This window comes from Vulpes vulpes, chromosome 16, assembly GCF_048418805.1.
Source record: "Vulpes vulpes isolate BD-2025 chromosome 16, VulVul3, whole genome shotgun sequence".
NCBI lineage: Eukaryota > Metazoa > Chordata > Mammalia > Carnivora > Canidae > Vulpes > Vulpes vulpes.
The window spans coordinates 52,125,221-52,149,784 of record NC_132795.1 but is presented as its reverse complement, the minus strand read 5'-3'; the positions used below and the strand labels follow the sequence as shown (position 1 = coordinate 52,149,784).

The window sequence follows — 24,564 nt, the reverse complement described above, 5'->3', positions numbered from 1 at the left end:
TTTCTCTCATGAATAGATAAATAAAATCTTTTTAAAAATAAAAATAAAAAATAAAAGGAGAGGCAGGCTCTGCTTAAGAACTCCCATTTTCAATATTTATGATTCTGACAAAAAAGTTTAAGAATCATAATCATCCAAAGATGAATCGCTAAAAGTAAATTCTTGTTGATGAGTGTCTTCAAAGATGTCTCTTTCCCCAACCCAGCACAACCACTAGGACCAGAACAGAACTATGTTTTTCTTCTCCGGAATCTCTTTGCCAATTCATCCTCTTTTATAAAATTTTTGTTAACTTTTAGAGACTGAGGACACAGCTTTTTTAAAAATTCACATTACCATGAATGGAAACTAAGGTACAAGACAGATTATTATAAGCAATGCCTCATTGTTCATGCCCTGATCAATCATCACAACACTCTGACGTTCAAACATACTCAACATGGTTCTTAAAATAAAATTAAAGCTAAAGCAAATTCACTCTAACTGGAAAATTCTTTTCTAATTTTAAGTGTGAAATTCCCATGAAGTGTTCTACAAGTTTTATGTTTCCAGTTAGGCTTACATTCACCATTGGAAAGGGATTTGTTGGTAAAAGATATTGAAAAGTCGCACACACTCTGAATTCCAGCTACTGGAAAGAGAAATCCTCCCCTTCACTCACTGTGAACTTGGCCTTCTGAAAATGCACCACATTTCAGCCTCCTTGGTTTACACGTGGGTCACGGAAGCTTGAGGTTCTAGAAAACCTATGCTTAGTATTTCAGATAGACTACCAGGACTTGTTTTTTTTAAAGTCTTTGAAGCTCTACAGTTCTCAGTGACTTCTTTTAAAAACAGATGTAGCTTTTAAAAACGGATACACATTTCACATTTTCTGTACTTTTCCCCTTCCTGCATAGTTGATTAGCTTGGGAAGGTTGTCAAAATTTTAAATTAACATTAGATCATGAATATAGGGAGACATTAGCAGGAAAAATATCTTAACTCTCCATTTGGTATAAATAAAGTATCAGTTAAATCAAGCTTATAAGGAAACTGATGCAATGTTTGCATGGACAAATGTTCTTTACAAGCAAGAGAACATTACCAGTTACACTCATCATCAGGGACATGCAAATCAAAACCACAGTGAGATACCACCTTGCACTTGTCAGAATGGCTAAAGTCAACAACACAAGAAACAACAGGTGCTGGTGAGGATGCAGAGAAAGGGGAACCTTCATGAACTGTTGGTGGGAATGCAAACTGGTGCAGCCAGTGTGGAAACAGTATGGAGGTTCCTCAAAAAGTTAAATACAGAGCCGCCCCATGAGCCAGCAACTGCACTACTAGGTATTTATCCAAAGGATACAAAAAATTATTTTTTGAAGGGATACATGTACCTCGATGTTTACAGCAGCATTATCTACCAAATTATGGAAACAGCCTAAGTATCCATCTATTGATGAATGGATAAAGAAGATGTGGCATATATACACAATGGAATAATACTCAGCCATCAAAAAGAATGAAATCTTGCCATTTGCACCAACATGGATGGATCTAGAAGGTATAATGCTAAGCAAAGTAAGTCAGTCAGAGAAAGACAAATACTATGATTTCATTCATGTGGAATTTAAGGAAAAAAACAAATAAGCAAAGGGGGAAAAGAGAGAGAGAAAAACAAACCAAGAAACTGACTCTTAACTATAGAGAACATACTGATGGCCACCAGAGGAGAGGTGTCTGGGGTGATGGATAAAATAGGTGATGGGGACAAAGGAGAACACTTGTGAGAAGCACTGGGTGTTGCATGTAAGTGATGAATCACTACATTGTACACCTGAGACTAAGATTACACTGTATGTTAACTAACTGGAATTTAAATAAAAACTTAAAAAGAGAGAGAGAGAGAACATTACCACATGACATAGCAATTCCACTCCTAGGTATGTACCTTAGAGAAGTGAAAGTATACACCCACACAAAAATTTGTAGATGAATTTTCATCGCAACCTTGTTCACAAAAGCCAAAAAGTGGAAACAACCCAAAGGTCCATCAACTCATGATAAAAAACACAAAAAGTTGTCTATGCATATACTGGAGTGTGATTCAGCCATGAAAAGGAATGAAGCACTGGTTCATGCTACAACATGGATGAACTTTGAACACAAGATGCTAAATGAAAGAAGCCAGACACAAAAGATTATGTATTGAATTATTCCATTTATATGAAATGTCCAGAAGAGGCAGATCTTTTGTGACAGAAAAGTATATTAATGGTTATCGGGGACTAGAGGAAGGGGAAAAGGGGAGTGACTACTAATGAGTATGGGGTTTCTTTCTGGGGTGATGAAAATGTTCTAGAACTAGACAGTAGTGATGATTACTCAACCCTGGATACACAGAAAACCAGTAACTTGCGACTTTTTAAATGGTGAATTTTATTACATATAAGTTCTATCTTAATAAAGTTCCAATAAAAATGTAGATACAGTAAAAAAAGTGACATGTGAAATCATTACTATGTATTATTTGTGAAATTTTTAAGTGAATAAACGGGAAACTTTTTTAAAAAAAGGAGAAAAGCTCATCTTTCTTCCTTCTTCCCTTCTTTCCTGTCCCCTCTATAATAAGTCCTAAAGTCTGATGGAAAGAGAAAAACAGTGTCTGCCACGTTGAGGGAAGCCACAGGAGTCCACAGTGGGATGTAACCCAAGTGGAGGGAAGAGAGCATCCACATGGCAGGGTGGGGCACTGGGGATGGGAGATGGTCTTGTACCAGGGAAACTGATCAAATAAATAAATAAATATACTAAGAATAACAGAAGCCAAGTGTCTCATCTGAAAAGGTAATTACAAATCTGAACAGCAAGAGCAGCCCAGGTGGCTCAGCGGTTTAGCGCCGCCTGCAGCCCAGGGCATGATCCTGGAGACCCGGGATCGAGTCCCGCATCGGGCTCCATGCATGCAGCCTGCTTCTCCCTCAGCCTGTGCCTCTGCCTCTCTCTCTGTGTGTCTCTCATGATTAAATAAATAAAATCTTTAAAAACAAAAGCAAAACAAAAAAAAAAAATATGAACAGCAAGAAAGCTGGAAAGAACCTTGAGGTACAGGATTAGGATTGGCAGTACTGGTGTGAACTCATGGTTTTCAATATAGGGAGAGGTTGATATAGAAATAAATGTATATGTAAATGTATATCTGTATATGTGTGGGTACGCATATATCCCCTGGAGCTCTGCCCACTGTGAGGCCTGGGGTGTCATCCCAGTGACAATGGGCAGCCCCAGTGCCCAGACCCTGAATTCTGAATATCTTTTCATTTAAAGGAACCAGAATTTTCTGGAGAAATGGAGGATTTCAGGACCAAAGCAAGGAAAGTAGAGATGAGTTTAGAATATCTTATATCATAGAGCAAGTGCTCAAAGAATGATGGAGGCATGTCAAAAGCACACAAAAACCAGCTTGAAGGGGCTCCTAGCAGCCAAATTACAGACAATTTAAAAATCAAAATGCAAAATGAACATAATGTATCACAACCACTCAATAAAACATGCAATCTTGAGTCCCTGCAAATATAAAAATAATAAATGAATAAATTGAAAGTCTAGTAAGGAATGAGATACAGTTTCTAAGTTTCTCCACAAAATGCTTATTAATTACAAAGTGGATGAAGAGTCTCTTACCATGAGAAAGCCTGACAGATTCCACCTTAATCAAGTGATCGAAGTAAACAGCAGCAATGGGACAAACTAGGATCCCGTGCGATCGTAAAACACAATGAGAATACAGCATTTCTGTGATACTCCCGCCAAAGATGCAAGCCTAGACCTAGTCATCAGGAAAACATCAGATAAACTCAGATGGGGGACATGCTGCCCTCTGCAATCTTCAGAGTGGAGGGTCAGGAAAAACTAAGGTTGAGAACTGTTTTGAAGTGAAAGACACTTGGAATTCACGTTCTGACCTGGATCATAAGAGACAGGCATGGAATGACCGGCCCAACCAGGCAGGGGCCCGGGGCTGAGATGGTAGTAGTGACTTCATGTTAATAACCGTATTTTGATGGTCAGACTGTAGTTATGCAGAACACTATCCTCTTTGAGAGACACATACACTGAAATATTTGGGGTGATGGAACCACTTACTCCCAAATGGTTCAGGAAAAAAACTGTCCTTCCCACTAAACATCCAACTTCTCTGTAACTTTGTGGTTGCTTTTTTTTTTTTTTTTTTATGATAGTCACACAGAGAGAGAGAGAGAGAGGGGGGGGGGCAGAGACACAGGCAGAGGGAGAAGCAGGCTCCATGCACCGGGAGCCCAACGTGGGACTCGATCCCGGGTCTCCAGGATCGCACCCTGGGCCAAAGGCAGGCGCCAAACCGCTGCGCCACCCAGGGATCCCCTGTGGTTGCTTTTTAAAAATGATGAAGCAGGGGATCCCTGGGTGGCTCAGCGGTTTGGCGCCTGCCTTTGGCCCAGGGCGCAATCATGGAGCCCCGGGATCAAGTCCGGTGTCGGGCTCCTGGCATGGAGCCTTCCTCTCCCTCTGCCTGTGTCTCTGCCTCTCTCTCTCTCTCTCTATGTCTATCATAAATAAATAAAATCTTTAAAAAAATAATAAGAAAATAAAAATGATGAAGCAGAAGTTGTGGTAGAGACGGCTCATAACAGACCAACCTCCCACAGAAAACCACCATAAATTCTGGCAAACACAAAAAAATTTATAACTATCTAAAGACCTTGGAGAGTAAACAGAAACAGGAAGACTTTGGAGAAATTCAAAACACAGAAAAAGGGACGAGTATTGAGGGAGTTTCCTATTCATAATAGCTTTAAGCCTGAGAACAAGCCACACTGTCTCTCTGGCCTGAAGAACTGGCATGCTGAACTCAAAGCAACCACAACCACTAAAAATGTGAGGGAAATCTCAAACAGGAGAGACAGAGAAGGAGACCCACTTTCTGTGTATAAATTCTGTCCAAGTTTCCAGCTGATGCCCAAAGCTGGCGTGTGCAGGTCAGACTCAAAGAGAAAAGAGACCCACTTAAAGATAAAAGAGCCAAACTGAGATGCAAGCAACTGCTCACTGCAGGTGAGACAGTTTGCAGGTTAATTCCTACCAGAGCAGAAGCATCAACAATCTTCAGAGGAAGGTAAGAGGATCCAGTCTCCACAGCACCGTGTTCACAATGTTTATTCCCTGTACTGTCTAATGCGCAGCCACAGCCACATGTGAATGTCAAGCACTTGAAACGTGGCTAGGGCAACTGATGAACTGAATTTATTTTAGTCATGGTTAATTAATTTAAATTTTAAAATTAATTCAGTGATTAGAAAACCTTTAAGTATGTTTGTAATGACCAGGTATCTGAATCTACTGTTTCATGAAATCTAAATAGACATCAAGTATTTCCAATGGAAATTTAGTGTGTGAACTGAAGTCAGCTGTAAGTATAAAGCATACATCAGGTTTAAAGACTTAGTACACAGAAAAGAATGCAAAATAACTTATTGTCAATTTTTAATAGTGATAACACATTGAAATGAGATAATATTTTAGACATATTAGTTAAATAAAAATATTATTCAAATTAATGCTTTTTAACTTTTTTCATGTGGCTACTGGAAAGCTTAAAATCAAATATGTGAATATATAATTCACATTATATATTTTTTATGATTTTATTTTTAAGTAATCTCTACAACCAACATGGGGCTCAAATTCACAACCCCAAGATCAAGAGTCACACACTCCACTCACTGAGCCAGCCAGGTGCTCCTAACATTATATTTCCATTAGACAGCACTGGTCTAAGATATAATCCAAATATACTCTAATATGCAGAACCAGAATAATGTGACTCTTGCCTGTCAAGAGTAAAAAAAAAGAAAAAAAAAAATCAATGCAACCCAACCCTGAGACAACCCAGATATTAGAATTATCATTCAAGAACTTTAAAGCAGCTATTTTAACCATGCTTAATGAGTTAAAAGAAACACACTCATAATTGAAGAAAAAAATAGGAAATAGATAAACATAAACTATAAAAAAGATAAATAGGAACTATAAAAAAGAACCAAGTGGAAATTCTAGAACTGAAAAATACTATATCTAATATTAAATATTCACTGAATGAGCTTAATGGCAGAACAGACATGAAGAAGGGGTCACTGAACTTTGAAGACAGATCAATAGATATTATCCAATCTTAAAAATAGAAATAAAAGACTGAAAAAATGAAAAGAGCCTTGGGATGAGCCTTGGGACAATACTGAAATGTCTCAGGGAGGATGAAGTAAAATATATATATTTAAAAATAATGGCTACAAGCCTCAAATTCAGTGAAAAAAGAAAATTAAAGGAAGAGAAACCCTTGAAATAGCACCATGGTATGCTCAAGAAGAAACAACAAACAGACCTACAAATATTTTTTTCCTAAATCTGTGAAAGGAAGGAGAGCCAGTCCCTGAGGTGGCCTGGAATTCAGGAATATCCGAAATTCCCTGGGCTGTTTGTTTTCCTGCCACATAATTCCCCTGTGGTAGAAGTAAGCAAAGTGGGTTGGGTTGACGTAGTCAACAAATTCTAGAAGGAAACAGACTTTTAAATATTATGGAATGCTCTGATTAAGAAGTATTGAGTAAACACATGTGTATTTCTGTGTGTGTGTGTGCGTGTGTGTGTGCATGTATATTAGTTAGTGGGTTACTGGGTTGAAGGCACACTACTGATTTTCCCACTTTGGTATTACTATACTGATCCCTATGGATTTATTCTGAGTGTTTAATTCCTCCTGTACTGTGTATTCCATTGTTAAAGGCCCTGACGGCTCAGACCCCACTAAATGTCTACTATTGATAGCCCCCTGGTAGGATACCCACCAAGGGCTTGTCCTCCATATCCCTCCCCAAGTACTTGCATCACCCCTGCTGCAAACCCTTCCATGGGCCCTACAGCTCCCAGGACTGAGTCCCAACTCTGTGTATGGTACTCTTCAGGCCTGGCCCCTCTATCCACAACCTGACACATATCCCCTCACTTCGGGTATAAATAATACTACCCGGTTCCCTGAATAAACATGCCATGCTGATCCCGACATCTAAGCTTTCACTTGAGCTGTTACTCCCTCTGCCTATAACCCCCTTCCATTTTTCTTTCATCTGGCTAATCCTACTCCTTGGTCAAAATCTGCCTAAATACACCCCTTCCTCCCTAAAGGCTGCCTGGACCACCACCCCAATTTTAGATAGCTCTCCCTCCTCTAGCTTTCCCTCCTACACGTACCAAACACATCTCACTGGGCTGGGCCCGTGTCTGCCTGCTGTCTCTCTTGGGTCTAGCATACAGTAGGTGCTCAATAACCATTTGATACAAGAACAAATGCCAAAATACTAAGTTCCAAAATATAATACTTCTATATGGAAGCTTAAAAAAAAAAACACTAAAGAAAATGGCAGTACCAGTACTCCACACAAAATATGACCCACACGCATGTTGATCATCCCATCCACCAGAATTTCACTGAATTGTGAAAAATAAACAAAGCTGTAACTGCTAACTTAGAACTATCGGGTGGTAGGGGGTGGAAACCCAGAATAGATTTCATGCTCCAGTAACTGACTCCAACTTTTCTACAGCTGGGTTTGGGGGAGCAGGGCAGGGGTGGTGAGGGGCAGAGGGAGAGAGAGAATCTCAAGGGTACTCCCTGCTGAGCACAGAGCCCAAGTTGGGGCTCAATTTCACAACCCTGAGATCACAACCTAAGCTGAAATCAAGAGACGCTTAACCAACCGAGTCTCCCACGCACCCCCATAGTTGGGTTATTCTAAGTCGCCATGCATACTGTACCTGAGCCAGTACATCCTGAAACTGTTCTCTCGTGAGAGGCATCAGGAAGGTTGTGATAATTCTTCTCAGTTCATTCTTTGATACCGTCGTGTTGTGACTGGTGTCAAGCAGCTCAAAAGCCTTTTTCAACTCATATCCTTTATCAGTGATTTTTTGAAATAAAAGCCGTTTAACATCTAAGAAGGACAGTATCGGATTTGCAATAGCTGTGGCTATAGAAGAGATACAGTTGTTTATTAGATGCGCTTAAAGCCAAGATCCCAAAAACCAACTTCACTGTGGACTAGAATCCAACAAACTTCCAAAACACTATTTCTCCTACTGTATTCATTGCTTTATGCATCTAAGCACTGCATGACTTGCAATGGCAAATCTATGGTCATTTTTTACCTCTGAAATGTGGCCAGTGTAAAATGAAAATAGTAATGGTAAAAGGAAAAAAAAAAAGAGAGGAAAGATCATCCCCCCTATATAGGACATGTGTCATGACAAGCAAAAACATGGATTTTGGAATAAAACTGAGTTAAGAACAATATCACCTCAAACAAATCTTTAAAATATATTAACTTTTCATCCCCTGGCCAATTTTTGAGGGGAAAACATGTAATTCTTAATCTAGATTATTTCCCTCTCCAAGACAAGAGATGAGAATGGCTAGCCCCTGAAAGGTAATGAAAGAATGTTAAAAGGCCCACATAAGCTTCCGGGAGGCCTGCACTTCCTGCGAGGAAAAGCAGTCAAGTGGGACTGTGGTGCTGTAGGTCCCAAGGGTCCCCAAGTCACCAGGGGAGAGACAATACACCCCAGCCTCCTTCCCCTCTAAGATGAAACAGCCATAGAAATAAACACAGTAACTGCAAATCAACTCAAGGCATGGACTAGTTTCATAAGCATGGAAATGTGATTATTCCACTTTGATATTTTGTAACCTACTAGAGAAAGAGGAGGTTAAAAATACAGGTGGTTTGGTAAATCTCTTCTATCTATTTATGAGATTGCAAAGGCATGGTGACAACTTATTTAGTAGCTGTCTTACAAAGTAAATTCTGAATGTATATTAAATGCCTTTAATGCTGTTTCATCTTTTATAAATTCATTTACAAACAGGACCTAAGGAAGGATGATTGTGGTTATTTCCATTCAAATGAGAATTTCTTATCCAGGTATTGAACCTTTCTGGCACAAGCTGTCACCAATGTTCATCTTCCCTGACACTCGCCAAGCACAGAAGAGGCCTGTGCCAGGTGCTAGGGATGCCTTTCACTCATGATGCCTACTGGTTCTTTGGGTAGGGGCATATATAACCAGGAACACATTGGAGAAAAGACAGTGGCTAGTTTGGGGTGACAGGCTGAAGGTCTCAGGAAAAGTTGCTTAGAAGGAAGAGGTGATATACTTCAACTGGAACTTGGTGTTCCCAAGAGCAAGAAGGGCTGGAAGTGGGGGTGCCATGGAGGACAGCCAGTGGAGACAAAGTGGGGAGAGGACAAGCACAGGAGGCATCAGCTTTAGAGATTAAACCACAAAGTCACCAGGAGCCAAGTCCCTGGTGCTCCCATCCAGCTTTGTGCTCTGGTCATGGGACACCGAGCTGGGACTTCCATCAAGAGGATGACATCATCCAATTTTCGCCCCAACATCACATGTAGGAGGGATAGAGAGGGGACAGAAGTGATAGTCTGAAGACATGTTGTTAACTACAGCCTGCTCAGACAAGTATTAATGGAGGTCTACACACCAACATGATGAGCATGGAGGGAAAAGTAGAGGTGAATGAAAGAGAAGTTGAAATAGACCAAGTAGAGTCCATGGAATCTTCTGATTAGACAGGCAGGGTGAGGCAGTGGAAGAAGATATGGCTTGTATATGTGGTGTAAGTGGCCAGGTGGGTGGTGACACTCTTCGTTGGGAAAGGAAATGCTATAGGACGTGGCAAAGGCATTTACCAAGATGGCCACAACCAGATCCCCGCCACACATGCTTGTCCTACAATGCCATCCTAACCCTCGTCCCATCGAGATGTGGAGCATATATTCCTTCGCCTTGAATTTGGGTGGGCCCGTGACTAGGGCAGAATGATCTACGTGACTTCTAAGAAGAGGTCACAAAAGGTGTTGCAGCTTGTGCCTCATCCTTGTAAGATGCTCATGCCAATTGCTGAGATGTGAGGAAGTCAAGAAGTCACACAGAGAAGCCACATGTAGGTGTTTTGGCCAACACCCCCGTTGAGGTTCCAGCCCACAGACGAAGCCAGACTTCTGATGATTCCAGCCCCAGGTGTCATTACCACTGCCTTTGCACCTCCCCTCATGGAACCACCTAGAATAGAGGCAAGCTGTCCCTGGGACCTGCTCAAATTGCAGATCTGTGAGCAAAATAAATGATTCCAAGCCTCTATGTGTGGAAGAGTTTGTACATAGCAATAAATACCTGGAACAGGAGAAAAAAAGTTTGTGGGAAAGCTAATGAATTCAGTTTGGGATCTCTAAGTGGAGATGTCCATCTGAAAGGTGAGCACCAAAAAAAGAGAGAAAAAAACAGGAAAGAAAGAAAGGTGAGCACATAAATCTAGAGATCAGAAGTGGATGCCGCTGGACGTGCAGGTGTGGGAACCAGCCACGTGGAAGCCATGGGAGATGCATGCCACGCTGGAAGAGAAGGGAGACTTGTGAAACACTGACTTTTAAAGAAGGAGAATTCATTCATTCAAAAAATATTCACTGAATACCCATGATATTTCGGCATTGCTCTAGGCACTAAGGGCTACAGTGAACAAGACAGGTAAGATCTGTTCTTGTAAAGCTGATAATATGCAGGGGAGAAGAAAGACAAGAAACAGATAATACATAAAAGATAAGGTAATGGTAGAAAAGATTACAAAGACAGTAAGAAAGAACGGGTTGGAGAGAGGCGGGAACTGTTTTAGGTGGAGTAGTCAGGGAAGTCCTCTTGAGGTGTTTGATGAGCTGAACCAGAATGATAAAGTACAGCAGCCAGAGAAGCAGTTAGAGGGGACACAGCACCAGTAAAGGGTCCCTGAGCAGGAATGAGCTTGATGTGTCCAGAAAAGCAAAAGGTGGACAGAGCATGTGTTTGTCATGTGAGACAGAGGGCAGAAATCGCTGAGAGTGGGGTGGGGTGATGCTTTAGTGTCAGCGCAAGGACTGGGGCGGTCTCCACATGCAATGGGAAGGCTCAGGAGAGTTCAAGCAAGGCACTGATCTCCTCTAATATATGCTTGTGTTCACAAATCACTCTACCTGCTATGTAAAGAGTAGATTCTAGAGGGGCAAGAAATGAGGGCAGAAGCCCAGAGATGAGGCAATTCCAAGGGTCCAAGAAGAGGTGACTGCGGCCTGAACCACGTAGCAGCCCTAGACATGGGGGCAGGGAAGGGGAGGAAGCAGACAGACTAGAGGTAGCCTAGAGACAGAGCAGATGAGGTTTTGCTGATGGACTGGCTCAGCAGGGCAGGGCAGGAAGAAACCAACAATAACTGAGGCCGGGCTGGAGGAACCACATAGATGATGGTGCCCTTTCCTGAGAAGGAGAACACCAGGAACCAAGAGATCTGGTTGGCCGGCTCACGTCTGAGACACCCAGCAGATGAAGCCCAAGCAACTGGAGACCTGAGCTGAAGCTCAGGAGGGAAGTCTGGATGGGATTATCATTTCCGTTATTCATGGTATGTAGGGACGTGGAGCCAGCAGCTCTCCTAGGAGGGGACAGACTCGGGGGAGAGAGCTGGGCACACAGCTCGGAGGGAAAAGAGACTTACATCTCCCACAAGACTCCCAGGGATCCTGTCATGCTCCCCTCTCCATTTCTGACTGCTGCTGGGCTCTCAGAAGCAGCTGACTCGCAGGGAGGAGCTGCCTGATGCCACATGGGCTGGGGAACACGATTTTTCCCTCTGCGCACCCAACCCAGAACTCCTCCTGCTGCCTCCAGTGTTGTAGAGGGAGCCTCTCCTGTTAACTTTTGTTCACCTTGAAATCTTTTTTCAGACTTTTCGTATATATTATTAGTCGCTTTCCAAGAAGCCGCATCTTTGCAAATCAATAATTCTAATTTAAATGTATCAGAAATATTGGTTTGAAACTCCTTGGCATTTGAAGTGAAACTTTTTCTTTCACGTGCCTAAGGCACTTTCCCAGATTTAAAATGAAAGCAGTAACCACACTTGCATAACCTGCTGGTGGGAGGACAAATTGATATAATCTTTCTGGAGGGCAATTTGACAAAATCTTTTACATCCGATTAGAATCTACAGTCACAACAGACTGTCACTCTCACCCTCACAACGAGAACAAGTGGGATAAGCTGAAGTATATAGTTTTTAAACCCACCGAAGAACTAAGGAACGCAAAGAACCTAGAGATCCCAGAAAGGGCAAGCCACTCCTCCAAGAGGAACAACCTAGAACACTTTTATCCTTACAGAGTCCGACAGAGTAAAGCAAATTCATTCTAGACTAGGGTGCAGAAAAAAGAACCAGCTATTTAGTGGCCACACGTGGACAGGTGTGATGGGTTCAAAGGCCGGGGGGCTTCAATCCACAGAGCGAGTCCGAGCCCAGCCTCTTGGGTCTTCCTGTGGGGTTAGAAGTGGTAAACCAGAGCTGGGGGCGAGGTGCAGAGCTGTGCGATGTGGCCCCAGGAGGGTGGGCTTTTCTGGAAGTGTAAGGCAGGTGCTCCCCAAAGGCTGAGGACAGGGCAGTAGTATGGAGGCAAGGCCTTCTGAGGCACCCTGCCCTTTGTGGAACGCACCTCAACGGCCCACTGAAACCTGGGGGTAGTAGGATGGCAAAGCAGAGAGAGGCCTTCTGAGGTGCCAAAAAGTAGGAGCTGGGCCGGGGGACACAGAGAGCCCCCTCCCCGGAGACCTTCTAAAACCAGCAGGGTGACTGTAATGCAGAGCACTCTCCCAGATGGGCCAACCCAGAAGGAAGCAGAAAAGCCTAGAGTCTCACCAGGGCTCCGATCTCTAGAGCTGCTGAAAGGCAGTATTTGAAACCAGTGGCAACTGAGACCGAGTCCAGACACAGCTTGGTCTGGAGATGAAACCACGCCACCCAAGCTCACATGAAGCCTAAGAGAAGAAGCATCCCCTTTCCTGGCTGTGCTAGTCACTTGTTTCCACTGCACTTCATACAAATGTCTGCTATTAGATCTTTTTAAAAGTGCAAGACAAATGAAATGAGGAAAGGTGACCTAATCAAGAGCAAAAACAGTCAGAGGATCCAGAGAGAACAGATGGAGGAAGGATCAGGTATTTAAGGCAAGAATGGTAAACACGTTCAAGAGATTACAGGAAAACTTGACAACGCGTTGCATGTACAGGGGATTTCAGCACAGAAAAGGAAACTGTTTTGTTTTTTAGAGCACACGTCAAAGCCTGAAATTAAAAATACAATATCAGAAGTGAAAAACTCATTTGATCTGCTTAACAGCAGACTATATGTGATAAAGAATAGCCTAGTGAATAGACAGGTCAATAGAAATTTTTCAAATCTGAACATAAAACAAAAAACATTTTAAAAGGAAACAGGGTATCTCATCTGTGGTTTACCCTGTGAGCAGTGCCAATTTAATATACAAGTTACACAAGTATGTCACCTCCATCTACACGTGCACGCATGAGAGAGGGACCAGCCAAACACTTCATGGTGACCACCTCTGGGGAGGCAAATGGTTCTAGGAGACTTAATTTAAACAAGAAAAGATAATTCAGTATTGAGAATTACCATCAGTAAAAATAGAACGCAAATGACAAAAGGGAAAAAGAGACGCTGATGGCATGTAAGGCAGATGAAGGGTTAACACCTCCCGCACAGGGAGAGCTCCTACAAATCACCATTAAGACCCACTGCAGGTAAATGGGCAAAGGGTTATCAATAGGCAGCTCAGAAAAGAAACTCAGAAAGCTGATAAACTGGAGAATCAAAGCTACCTTGACTGTTACAGAAAAGCAAGAGGAATCACAACAGAATATTGCCTTTGCACATCAAGTGGAGACGATGTAAAAGATAATAATCTGTGTTAGGATACTCTGGGACAAACCCTTCTAAGTCTTATTTGTGGGCATGTGCCCAGGCACACACTTCTAGAGGGCAGCGCGGTGGAGCTCATCAAGAGCCTCAGTGGCAAAGCCCTTTGATCCAGTGAAGTGAATCTCACTTCACTCCAGACTTCTCTGTAGGAGCAGACAGGTGAACTCAGATGTGCCCAAAGTACACTGTACTGTACACGTGGAGCTGCTGAATGGTGCTGGAAGCTGCTAGCTGAATCCATTCTCCCCTCTTCCCTTAGAAACAGAAACCCTGTAATCTAGGGAGACATTCAGCCATCCCGAGGTCTGTATTTCCAGGCTCCTGGGTAGATGATGCCTGTGACCATGTGATTCAAGTCTTGCCCAGTGAGGAAGCACAGTGTCCAGTATGACTTGACTAGAATGCCTCCCCCGGCCCCCTCACAAGGCAGATTTCAGGGTATCCTTGTCTCTGTCCCCTTCGAGGTCTCCTAGAGCCTCAGGGTATGCACCCACTGTGCTTGCTGTGCACAAGCTTCTATTCTGGTAGCATCTGGCTCACGCAAGGAAAATTCTTTATCCCCCTCTCTAGACCATGATTGCCTCCTGGGCAGGGGCTCCACTGGACCCATCTCTTTATCCTCAGTACCTACGACAGTTCTTGTCACGTATCGGGGTTTGGAAAATGTTTATTGCAGTTTTATTCACGATTGGCCAAGATGTGAGAGCAACCAAGACGCCCTTCAGTAGTGATGAGATAGGCTAACTGGGGCACATCCATAAAAGAGAATATTATTCAGAGATTAAAAAGTGAACTATCATACCATGAAAAGACAGGAAGGATCCCTAAGTGCACACTTCTAAGTGGAAGAAGCCCATCTGAAAAGGCTACGTACTGTACCACTCCAATTCTAGAACATTCTGGAAAGGCAAAACTCTGAAGACAGTAAGATGACCAGTGGCTACCGAGACTAGGGGCAGAGAGGGATGAGCAGAAGGAACATGGGGGATTTTTAGGGCAGTGAAACGATTGTGTGATACCATAATGCTGGATACATGTCCTTAGATGTTTATGAAAACCCAGGAAACATACAACACAAAGAATGAGCTCTACTGTACACTACAGGCTTTAGTTAATAACAATGGATCAATAATGGCTCATCCATGGTAACAAAGGTACCTCACTAATAACGCAAGGTGTTAATAATGGGGGACACCGGAGGTGGGAAGTGAAGGGGTATATGGGAATTCTCTGCACTTCAGCTCCATTTCTCTGTAACCCTAAAACTGCTCAAAAAATTGTCTACTAATTAAGAAAAACTAAGTGAGGAGGTATAGTAGTTAAGTCCACAAATTTTGGAATCCCACTGTCTGGGTTCATATCCTAACCCTGCCTCTTTTAAACTATGTAACTTTTGGGCAAGTGGTTTAATCAACCCATCTCAGTTTCCCCATAAAGAACACAAGGACAGTAACAGAATCTACTTTGTAGCTCTACTGCGTGCGGTTAAATGATATGCAAAGCTTTTGTGGAGTCTGGTGCATACTAAACATTTTTAAATGATATCTACTGTTAGTGTTATTTCTTCATGAATACTCACTTGAAGAAGAAGGTCTGAACATATTTTGGAAACTGTTCCTTGAATACACTCTACATGGTGAAGAGTGAGGTCTTAAATTCTTGAGCTTTCGTGTGTGAGGATATGAAGTTTGCCAATCTGGTATAATTGCCATTTTGCACATTAAATCCCTGTGACGTAAAAGAAAACAGATTACATTATCTTTAAGCACACATTACAAAGGTGGCCAACCTCTGATCTGTTCCTTTTCTGAAAGGACTGCTGGAGACTCTAAAAATGCTAGTCATGACCTTCTTGCCAACGTTTCAAAAACTCCTCTTAAAGTGAATACAAAAATCATGATTTTAGACTCGTTTCTAGCAGATCCAATAATTTTCAAAAATGTGAAAATAAGGAAATTCTCTAATAGGAAAATCCATCTGTCTCTTGACTACCACTGACTCATTTCTTTGGTGGGCAATTAAGGGGGAAAGTTGGATTCCCTATGGACTCTCAAACTGCCTCACTGCCTATCCATCACTGTCAGAGAAGAGCAGGAAACAACAGCACCAAAAACGGTGCAATAAGGACCTCTGAAGATCCTCTCTTCCATGAAAATAATAAGAAAACTGGCAAAAATGGTCAGAACCAACTTTTTCAGAACTCTGGAAATTAACCAAAGGTTTACAGCAATCTAAGGACACCTTATTCATGAAATATGGTGGTATCTCAGTATAAACACCAAGTTCTGTGACATTTCAACTTTCCCTTTCCCTCACCTGCCCCTGCCCCCAAGTCAGCAGAAGCCTAGAAACTAACAGCCTATAATTTCAGTGACAACCCAGCAGTCTGCCCATCACTGGAAAGAGCAGAACAGAGTTGGAAGCTCCTTCAAGCCCTATTACCAGAAATTGTTAAAAGGCATTTGTTGAAAAAAATCAGACACGACCATTGTATCAACTCCTGGGCTGCCTGAGGAGGTAAATAGATGGAGCAAATAAATAATAGACTAACCAGAAACCTTCAAGGACAAGTTGGGGAATGAAACACCCACACGGGCTTTGAGAAGCTCTCACGTGTCCCTGGATCTAGAAAGCCACTCACACATGGAGAGCTGTAAGCACGCCCAGGGCTGCCTAGGGCTGTGTGCTTGCTCTTGCTCGGGAAAGAACTGAGCAAGGCCTTATGCTGTCACCTATGGCTGACCGTGAGGCTCTGCACAAACAGGAAGTGAAGCCTAAGGAAGCGGTGTGAACTGCCTGGCAAAGGACTAAAGGAATCTCCAACACACTTGAAGGGCCCCTCGGCGAAGACTGGAAGACTGTTGTTTACAGGCATTTAAGGATATATCTCTCTGGTCATAAGCTGACCACTCAGCTAATCCATCACATACTTCAGTGGCCATCCACGACCAAACCTACAGACTTCACAAAGTTGGTTTAGAAGAGTCAGAAAACAAAATCCAAAACATGAAAAGTGGAAAGAATATGATTTCAAAAATTGCCATGTTATTTAAAGTGTCTAGTTTTCAACAAAACATTTATGACATGCAAGGGAAAAAAAGAGAAAAGAAGGAAAGAAAGAAAGACTCATACATACTTACCTTTAGGAACCATGCAAGCAAGAAAAGAGTGGGGTGAAATATTTAAAGTATAAATTTTATATTTATGTGAATTTACGTATATAAATTTATATATTTGTATATATACATAAACATAAATATATAAAATATATTTTGTATTATATAAATTTTTTATATAATGAACAAATAAAGCATATTTTCTACATTTGAAATATAGAAAAAATATAGAAAAAACCCCACCAACCTAGAATTCTGTATCCAGCAAAATTTTCCTTCAAAAGTTAAAGGCAACTAAATACCTTTCTTATACAAACAAAAACTAAGGAAATGTGTCACCAGCAAGCCTGCTTTAAAAAAAAAAAAGAGAGAGAGAGAGAGTTGGGGCATCTGGGAGGCCAGTTAGTTAAACGTCTGTTTTCTTTAGGGTCCTGGGATCAAGCCCTTCCTGCTGAGTATCTCCCTCTCCCTCTGCTGCTCTCCCTACTCATTCTCTCTCGGTCTCTGTCTCTCAAGTAAATAAATAAAATATATATTTTTTATAAGTTACAGTCTTCAGAAAGAAGGAAAAATGATACAGGTCAGAAATGTAAATTTACATAAAGAAAAAAAAACATTAGAGAAAGAATAAATGAAGGTAACATAAACACATATGTACCTAAGAACAGAGCCCCAATATACATGAGGCAAAAACGGATAAAACCAAAAGGAGAAACACATACTTGCACAGTAACAGCTGAAGACTTCAATGCCCACTTTTAATGGTGGACAGAACAACTATATAGATCAACAAGGGAATGGAGGGCCAGAACACCATAAACCAATCAGACCTAACAGGAATTTAAAGAACTCTCCACCCAATAATGGCAGGATATACATTCTTTTCCAGTGCACATGGAACATTACTCAGGATAAATCATATGTTAAGACATAAAACAAATCCTGATAAATTTTAAGACCTTGAAATAATCAAAGTGTGTTCTCTAACCACACTGGAATGAAATTGAAATCCATCATAGAAAGAAGTTGAGTAATTCACAAATATATTGAAATTGATACACTCTTCACTAACCCCAGAGGATCAAAGAGGGTAAAAAAAAACTCATAAGTGAAATTAGCAAATATTTTTGGATGGATGAAAATGAAGGTACACATGCCAAAAATTATGGGATGTAGTGCTTAGAGGGGAATTTATAGCTATAAATGCCTATAGCATTTTTAAAAAGAAGAAAAGCTCAAATTAATAACAATCTTCTTTCTTAAGAAGCTAGAAAAATAAGAGTAACTAAGCCCAACTAAACAGAATAAAGGAAATAATAAAGATCAGAGCAGAAATGAATGACATTGAAAAGACAAAGCCAACAAAATGAAGAGGTAGTTCTTTGAAAAGATCAGCAAAGCTGACAGTTTTACCTAGATTCTCCAAGAAAAAATGAGAAATATTGCATATACAAAAATCAGGAATGAAAGAAAGAATATTACTACAGATCTCACAAAAACAAAAAGGTTAAGGGAATACTGAAAACAATTGTATGCCCACATATTAGCTAATCTACACAAAATAGAAAAATTCTTAAAGACACAAGCTACTGAAACTGACTAAAGAAGAAAGAGAAAATCTGTAGACCTATACCAAGTAAAGAGATTAAATTAGAAGTCAAAAGCTTCCTACAAAGAAAGGCCAGAACCAGATGGGTTTCCTGGTAAGTTCTACCAAACATTTAAAAAAGGGCAGCCTGAGTGGCTCAGCGGTTTAGATCAAGTCCCACATCAGACTCCCTGCATGGAGCCTGCTTCTTCCTCTGCCTGTGTCTCTGCCTCTCTCTCTCTTTTAAATAATGATCTTTTTAAAAAGTTTAACAAAGCATAATTAAAATCAATCAATCCTTCAAAAAACAGAGTAAGAGGGAACACTTACCCACACATTCTATGAGGCTAGTATTACCAAATCCAAATAAAGACATCAGAAGAAAAGAAAGCTAAAGATAGGGGGAAAAAATCTCTGACAAATTGCTTGCAAATAGGGCAGCCTGGGTGGCTCAGGGGTTTAGCACTGCCTTCAGCCCAGGGTGTGATCCTGGAGACCTGGGATTGAGTCCCACGTTGGGCTCCCTGCGTGGAGCCTGCTTCTCCCTCTGCCTGTGTCTCTGCCTCTCTCTCTCTCTCTCTCTCTCTCCCTCTCTCTCTCTCCTGTGTGTCTCTCATGAATAAATAAATAAAATCTTTTAAAATTGCTTGCAAATGGAATCCAACAACATATAAAAAAATTAGATGTCATGACCAGGTGAGATTATCCCAGGAACTCAGGGGTAGTTGAACATATAGAAATCAATCACTATAATACACCACATTAATACAATCAAGAAAAAACATGACCACCTCAATAGATGCAGAGAAAGCATTTCACAAAACCTTATACCCTTTCATGATAAACACACTCAATATGCTAGGAATAGAATGGAACTTCCGTGACCCAATGGAGGGCATCAATGAAAAACCAATAGCAAATATCATACAGAATGGTAAAAGAACAAAGGCTGAAAGACTTCCCCCTAAAATCAGAAAAAAAGGCAAGGATATATTCTCTCACCATTCTATTCAACATTGTAGGGATCCCTGGGTGGCGCAGCGGTTTGGCGCCGGCCTTTGGCCCAGGGCGCGATCCTGAAGACCCCGGATCGAATCCCACATCAGGTTCCCGGTGCATGGAGCCTGCCTTCTCCCTCTGCCTGTGTCTCTGCCTCTCTCTCTCTCTCTCTCTCTCTCTCTCTCTCTCTGTGACTATCATAAATAAATAAAAATTAAAAAAAAAAAAACATTGTACTGAAGGTTCTAGCTGAGCAATTAAGTAAGAAAAGGAAATAAAAAGCACCAGCTCTAGTGCCACAGGAAAGCTTTACAGCCTCACTTGTCTGAGGTTCCCAACTTTGCAAACCTTCTCAGGAAAGAAAAAGAAAAGGAAAAGGAAAAAGAAAAAGAAGAAAAGGAGGTTTTCCCTACAGGACTTCACATTTAAATGCAAGTACATAATTATTTAATATTCAAAAATAGATAGGATGTGTGTGGCACTATTTCACTATAAAGAATCAGTTGACAATAGCACTAAAGTGCTAGACTTTAAGAATCTCAAGTTTACAGAGTTAAAGAAATGAATCAGAATTTTTTTTAAATGTGTAAGAAATACACACTGGATGGTGCTCTGGTCTACCTCTCTTTGGGCAGTCCCTGACACCCTGGCATGGTATGGGTCTAGATTTGTCTCATATGCACAGGTCCCTGTGAGCAGGGGCCATACCAGGGCTGAAGCCATGCGCATCTGACAGCAGAGTCCCACATGCATCTTTCATCAAGTAGATAAATTTATCTGAAACCTAGAATCATAGCATGGGTAAATTTCCAGAAGAATATGGCTTAGTATGTGTCCATACAGTCAAAATACATTTATTGAGCTTCCTTCTAGAGGTTTAGGGGTCAATGAACAAACTGGCAAAATCATGGACCTCATGGGCCTTTTATCCTAGGACTGGAAGACAAACAATAATTAAGGAAATGATACAAGTTAAAAAGTACTATGAAAATACACAGAGCAGAGGAGAACAGATGACACCGAGCACAGGTAGGACAGAGGCCAGAAAGGGAAGGATGCATTAAGAGGACAAAAAGGCAAAAGAAGGCCAGACAGAGGAAAGCTGGGTAGGCTCCGGTGATGGGCTCACTCCGAGAGTTATATGTGAAGCCATATACAGAGAAGAGGGCTAATTAAGTACAGGGTTATGATCTGGCCTTTGCATTTAAAGGATCCCTCTGGCCATACATCAAGAATGGACTTAGAGAGGCAGGGAAGGAAACGGAGGCACCAACTATAAGTCCACTGAAATAATGCATGCAAGAGAAGATGGTGGCCTGGATGGAGGTGGTTTCGGTGCAAGTGTTGGGAAATGTGAGATTCTAAGTATGTTCTGAAGGCAGGGTCAATTGTATTCTCTTACAGGTTTGATCTGGCTTGTGGGAGAAGTGGTAGTCATTAACTGAGAGGGGAGACCCCCTCAGGATAGGTTTGGAGGGGAAGATCAGGAGTTCCACTCTGCGCATGTTAAGTCAGAGATGCCTGTTAGATCTCCCAGGGGAGATACTGAATAGGCAGCTGGATATACGAGCCTGAGTTCTGGGAAGAGACCGGGGCTGAAGATACAAGTGTGGGGACTGTCAGCACACAATGGACATGTAAGGCGCAAGAAGGTGTGAAAAGAGAACATGTGCCAGAGCTGAGCTCTGGGTGCTCCAACACTCAGAGTTCTGGGAGATGGAGAGGAACTAGCAAAAGATGACAAAGAGCAGCCAGTGAGAAAGGAGCAAATGAGGAGGAGACTGGAGTGTCCTGGAAACCAAGTGAGGAACATGTTTCAAAATGGAGAGATGGTGTGTGTCCGACGCTACAGTGATCAGCATGGAAGGTAAGGACCAAGAATAGCTCTGGATTAAGCCACGCAGGTGGTCCTGGGAACCCTAAGAGGCGCCACACTGGTGGAAGCAGGCAATTTCGCATGTAAACTCAGAGGACAAGAATCTGTGATAACTGGGGCGGGATAGGGCTCCAGGACAATGGGGAGCACGTGTGAATACTCCAGGTAGCAATCCAGCAGGAGGCACAGTACGGGCAGGACGGAAAGGAGAGGTTGCCCAGTCCCCCGGCTTCACCAGTGAGACAGGATCCCAGCTCATGGACGAGCCCTTTTTAGGAGCACCGTCGGTTCATGGCTCCTGATGGAGGAGAAGGCAGTGGACACAGATGTGGTGATGACTGGGTGGGATGGTTCCCGGGGGCTTGGGCCTGTTTCCTCTGGGAAATAGGAATCTGGCCATCAGCGGCAAGCGAGAACAGAAGAGGCGTCCAGGATTGAGAGAGGACATGAAAAGTCGTCTAGAAGAGACGGCCAGGGGAAGGTGGGAGAAGTAGAACGGCGAGCAGGGAGCTGTAAGAGCACATCTGAGGTCCATGGGCATCAGCTCGAGAGCCAGGCCTGGGGGGGCAGAGTGCTGGATCCACCCGGAGGCAAGGTTTTGAAATGTGGGTGTGATACAGGAAGGGGCAAATGTGTGCTGGAAAAGGGATGCCACTGTGCCATTCAGAGCACCTGCTCAGAAATGAGCCCTGAGAATGATGGCAATTCTCAGTATAACTGAAATAATTGAAAGGGACCGAAGAAGTGAAGAGACCAGAAACTCAATCAATCTCATGAAGAATTTGAAGAAGGAAAAAAATGACTCTAATTCAATGAGCATCTACCGGCGACTAACTATGAGCCAGGAAATGTGCTTAAGATTTATGAAACCCCATCACTGAAGCCTCCTCATGTCCAACCACTTACTGCGCTTCCCATTTCTCCGGGGAGGAGGCTGACACGCGGAACAGGCCAGCAAGGTGCCCGGGATTGTGCAGCTGCTGAGCAGAGCCGGGTCCGGGAGGAGAGCTCGTCCCAGGCATCAAGTTCAGATGGTCACCGTGACCAAGGCCTTCCTGGTGCTCTTTACAGAACTCCTAACATGCTCCTTGCACGAGGTGGCACATCTCTGGCTCCCCAAGCTGCCTGGCTGGTTAGGAGCGCTGTCCCCTGCCTCAACCCGCTCTGCAAGCACGTAGGGAGGACCTGCTGGAACTGCATTCCTGGTTGTGGTTATTGCTGATGCAAATAACCACTTGCTTTATTTTATTCATAAATTCCCTTCCTAATAACAATAAGGCATGCCAGGGCTTTGGCCTCATGCCTTATTACACCACCTGAGGAGTGAGATAATCACCCAGAAATGTACTGCCTGTTGTGCATTTTATTACTTGAATACAAAGTGATTCAATTCAAGAAACACTTAGTTGAAGACAGCATGAAAAAAAATAATAATCATATGAAAAGTAATTCTTCCTAATGCTACTGAGCACACTGCAGGGAATAATCCTCTTCCAGCAGGAGAATGGTCTGGATGACCTGTTGGGTCTTCTCCAGTTCTAATTTCTACCGATTGCAGGATCATAAAAGCCAGTGAGACTTCACTTACAATGTGAATATTCCAGAGAGCCAGATCCAGGTAGTTCTGACAATAGAGAGCCTATTTGGTACTCGACCTGAACATTCACGGTATGGACATCTTCCAAGCAACTATCCTCTCAGCGATTCACTCATTCTTCAGCAAATACAGCCAGCCACACATGGGTGAGGGTGGAGGGATGGAAGGAGAAGTATGAACCGCCCGACTGGCAGCAGCTCACCGTCTAACTCAGGATTTTTGGAAAAATGCAACATGCTCTTCAAGTACAGGAAAGGGTATCCCCACTGTGTGAACAACAATGCTGACGCAGCAGGTAGAAATGCAGTGACCTCCTGTCCTCAAGTGGCTGAGAATGTGACCTAAATCACTCTCTCTCTCTGGGGTTCAGGACTTTTCCTGAGAGATGCCATCTTCAGTTCACCCCAAGGAGGAGAAGAGCTAGTCTGTCTGTAGACACCTCATGCAGAAATAACATGGATTTTTATTGTCACAAATAGTATTATTTGAAAACACATTTCCTTTCCACCTTTAAAAATTAGTTTTAAAAGGCTATTGAAGAAGACACACAGATAGGTACAGTAACTTTCTTTCTTTTTTTTTTTTTTTTTTTTTTGAAAAGTAGCTTTAAAAGAGTGGTTCTCAGAGCACCTGGGTGGCTCAGTGGTTGAGCGTCTGCCTTCAGCTCAGGTCATGATCCCAAGGTCCTGGGATTGAGTCCACATCGGGCTTTTCACAGGGAGCCAGCTTCTCCCTCTATGTCTCTGCCTCTCTCTCTCTCTCTCAGTCTCTCATGAATAAATAAATAATTTTTTTAAAAGAGTGGTTCTCAAAATATGGTAGTCCCCCAACCAGTAGTACCAGCATCACCTAGAACCTTCTTAGAAATGCATTTTAGGGCAGCCTGGGCACTCAGCAGTTTAGTGCCACCTTCAGCCCAGGGCCTGATCCTGGAGACCTGGGATCAACCCCATCACTGAAGGGGTTGGTTCCCTTAACACATCAGGCTCCGTGCATGGAGCCTGCTTCTTCCTCTGCCTGTGTCTCTGCCTCTCTCTCTCTCTCTGTCTCTCATTAATAAATAAATAAAATCTTTTAAAAAATGCATTTTATCAGGCCCTGCCCCAGGCCAACAAGAAACTCTGAAGGTGGGGACCCAGCCATTTGTGTGTTAACCAGCTGAGACCACTGCTTTAGGAGACCCTAAAGTTGATGTATGAGTATATAGTCTTTGAAGGAGGCTCTGTAAAGTTCCCTGCATAATATCAAAATGAAATAAAAGACCACAAGTGTTACACTGAAGCAATTCTAGAAGATGCGCCTAGCAGTAATTGAGTGCCTATTTTGCTGACCATCAGTTCATCATCAATCCTGTGACAACCCTGTCAATCAGATACCATTATCCATATTTTTAGAGGTAGAGAAATTAAACCAGAGAGAAAAGCCAAATTCACTCATGAGGCCCCAGACTTGAACTCTCCTGAATTTAATGCGAGGCTTTTTGCCAGCTGTGCCAGGGGT

At 42.4% G+C, this 24,564-nt stretch overlaps 1 protein-coding gene across 8 annotated transcripts in view; it reads right to left on the bottom strand.

Moving 5' to 3' along the window:
- The window catches only part of EFCAB6 (EF-hand calcium binding domain 6), a 243,750-nt gene that overhangs the window by 208,401 nt on the left and 10,785 nt on the right, over window positions 1–24,564 (bottom strand). For 5 of the 8 annotated variants that reach the window (XR_011997867.1, XR_011997868.1, XM_026017432.2 and 2 more), the window contains exons 3-4: window positions 15,468–15,616; window positions 7,837–8,048 (exon numbers count right to left, since the gene is read on the bottom strand). Coding sequence is in view for 2 of the 8 variants with exons in the window: in XM_026017432.2 (XP_025873217.2) it covers window positions 7,837–8,048; window positions 15,468–15,609 (354 nt within the window). In the remaining 6 variants the exon portion in view is untranslated. The remainder of the gene's footprint in view (window positions 1–7,836; window positions 8,049–15,467; window positions 15,617–24,564) is intronic. The other 3 variants (XR_011997869.1, XM_072741714.1, XM_072741715.1) reach the window with 1 other exon arrangement.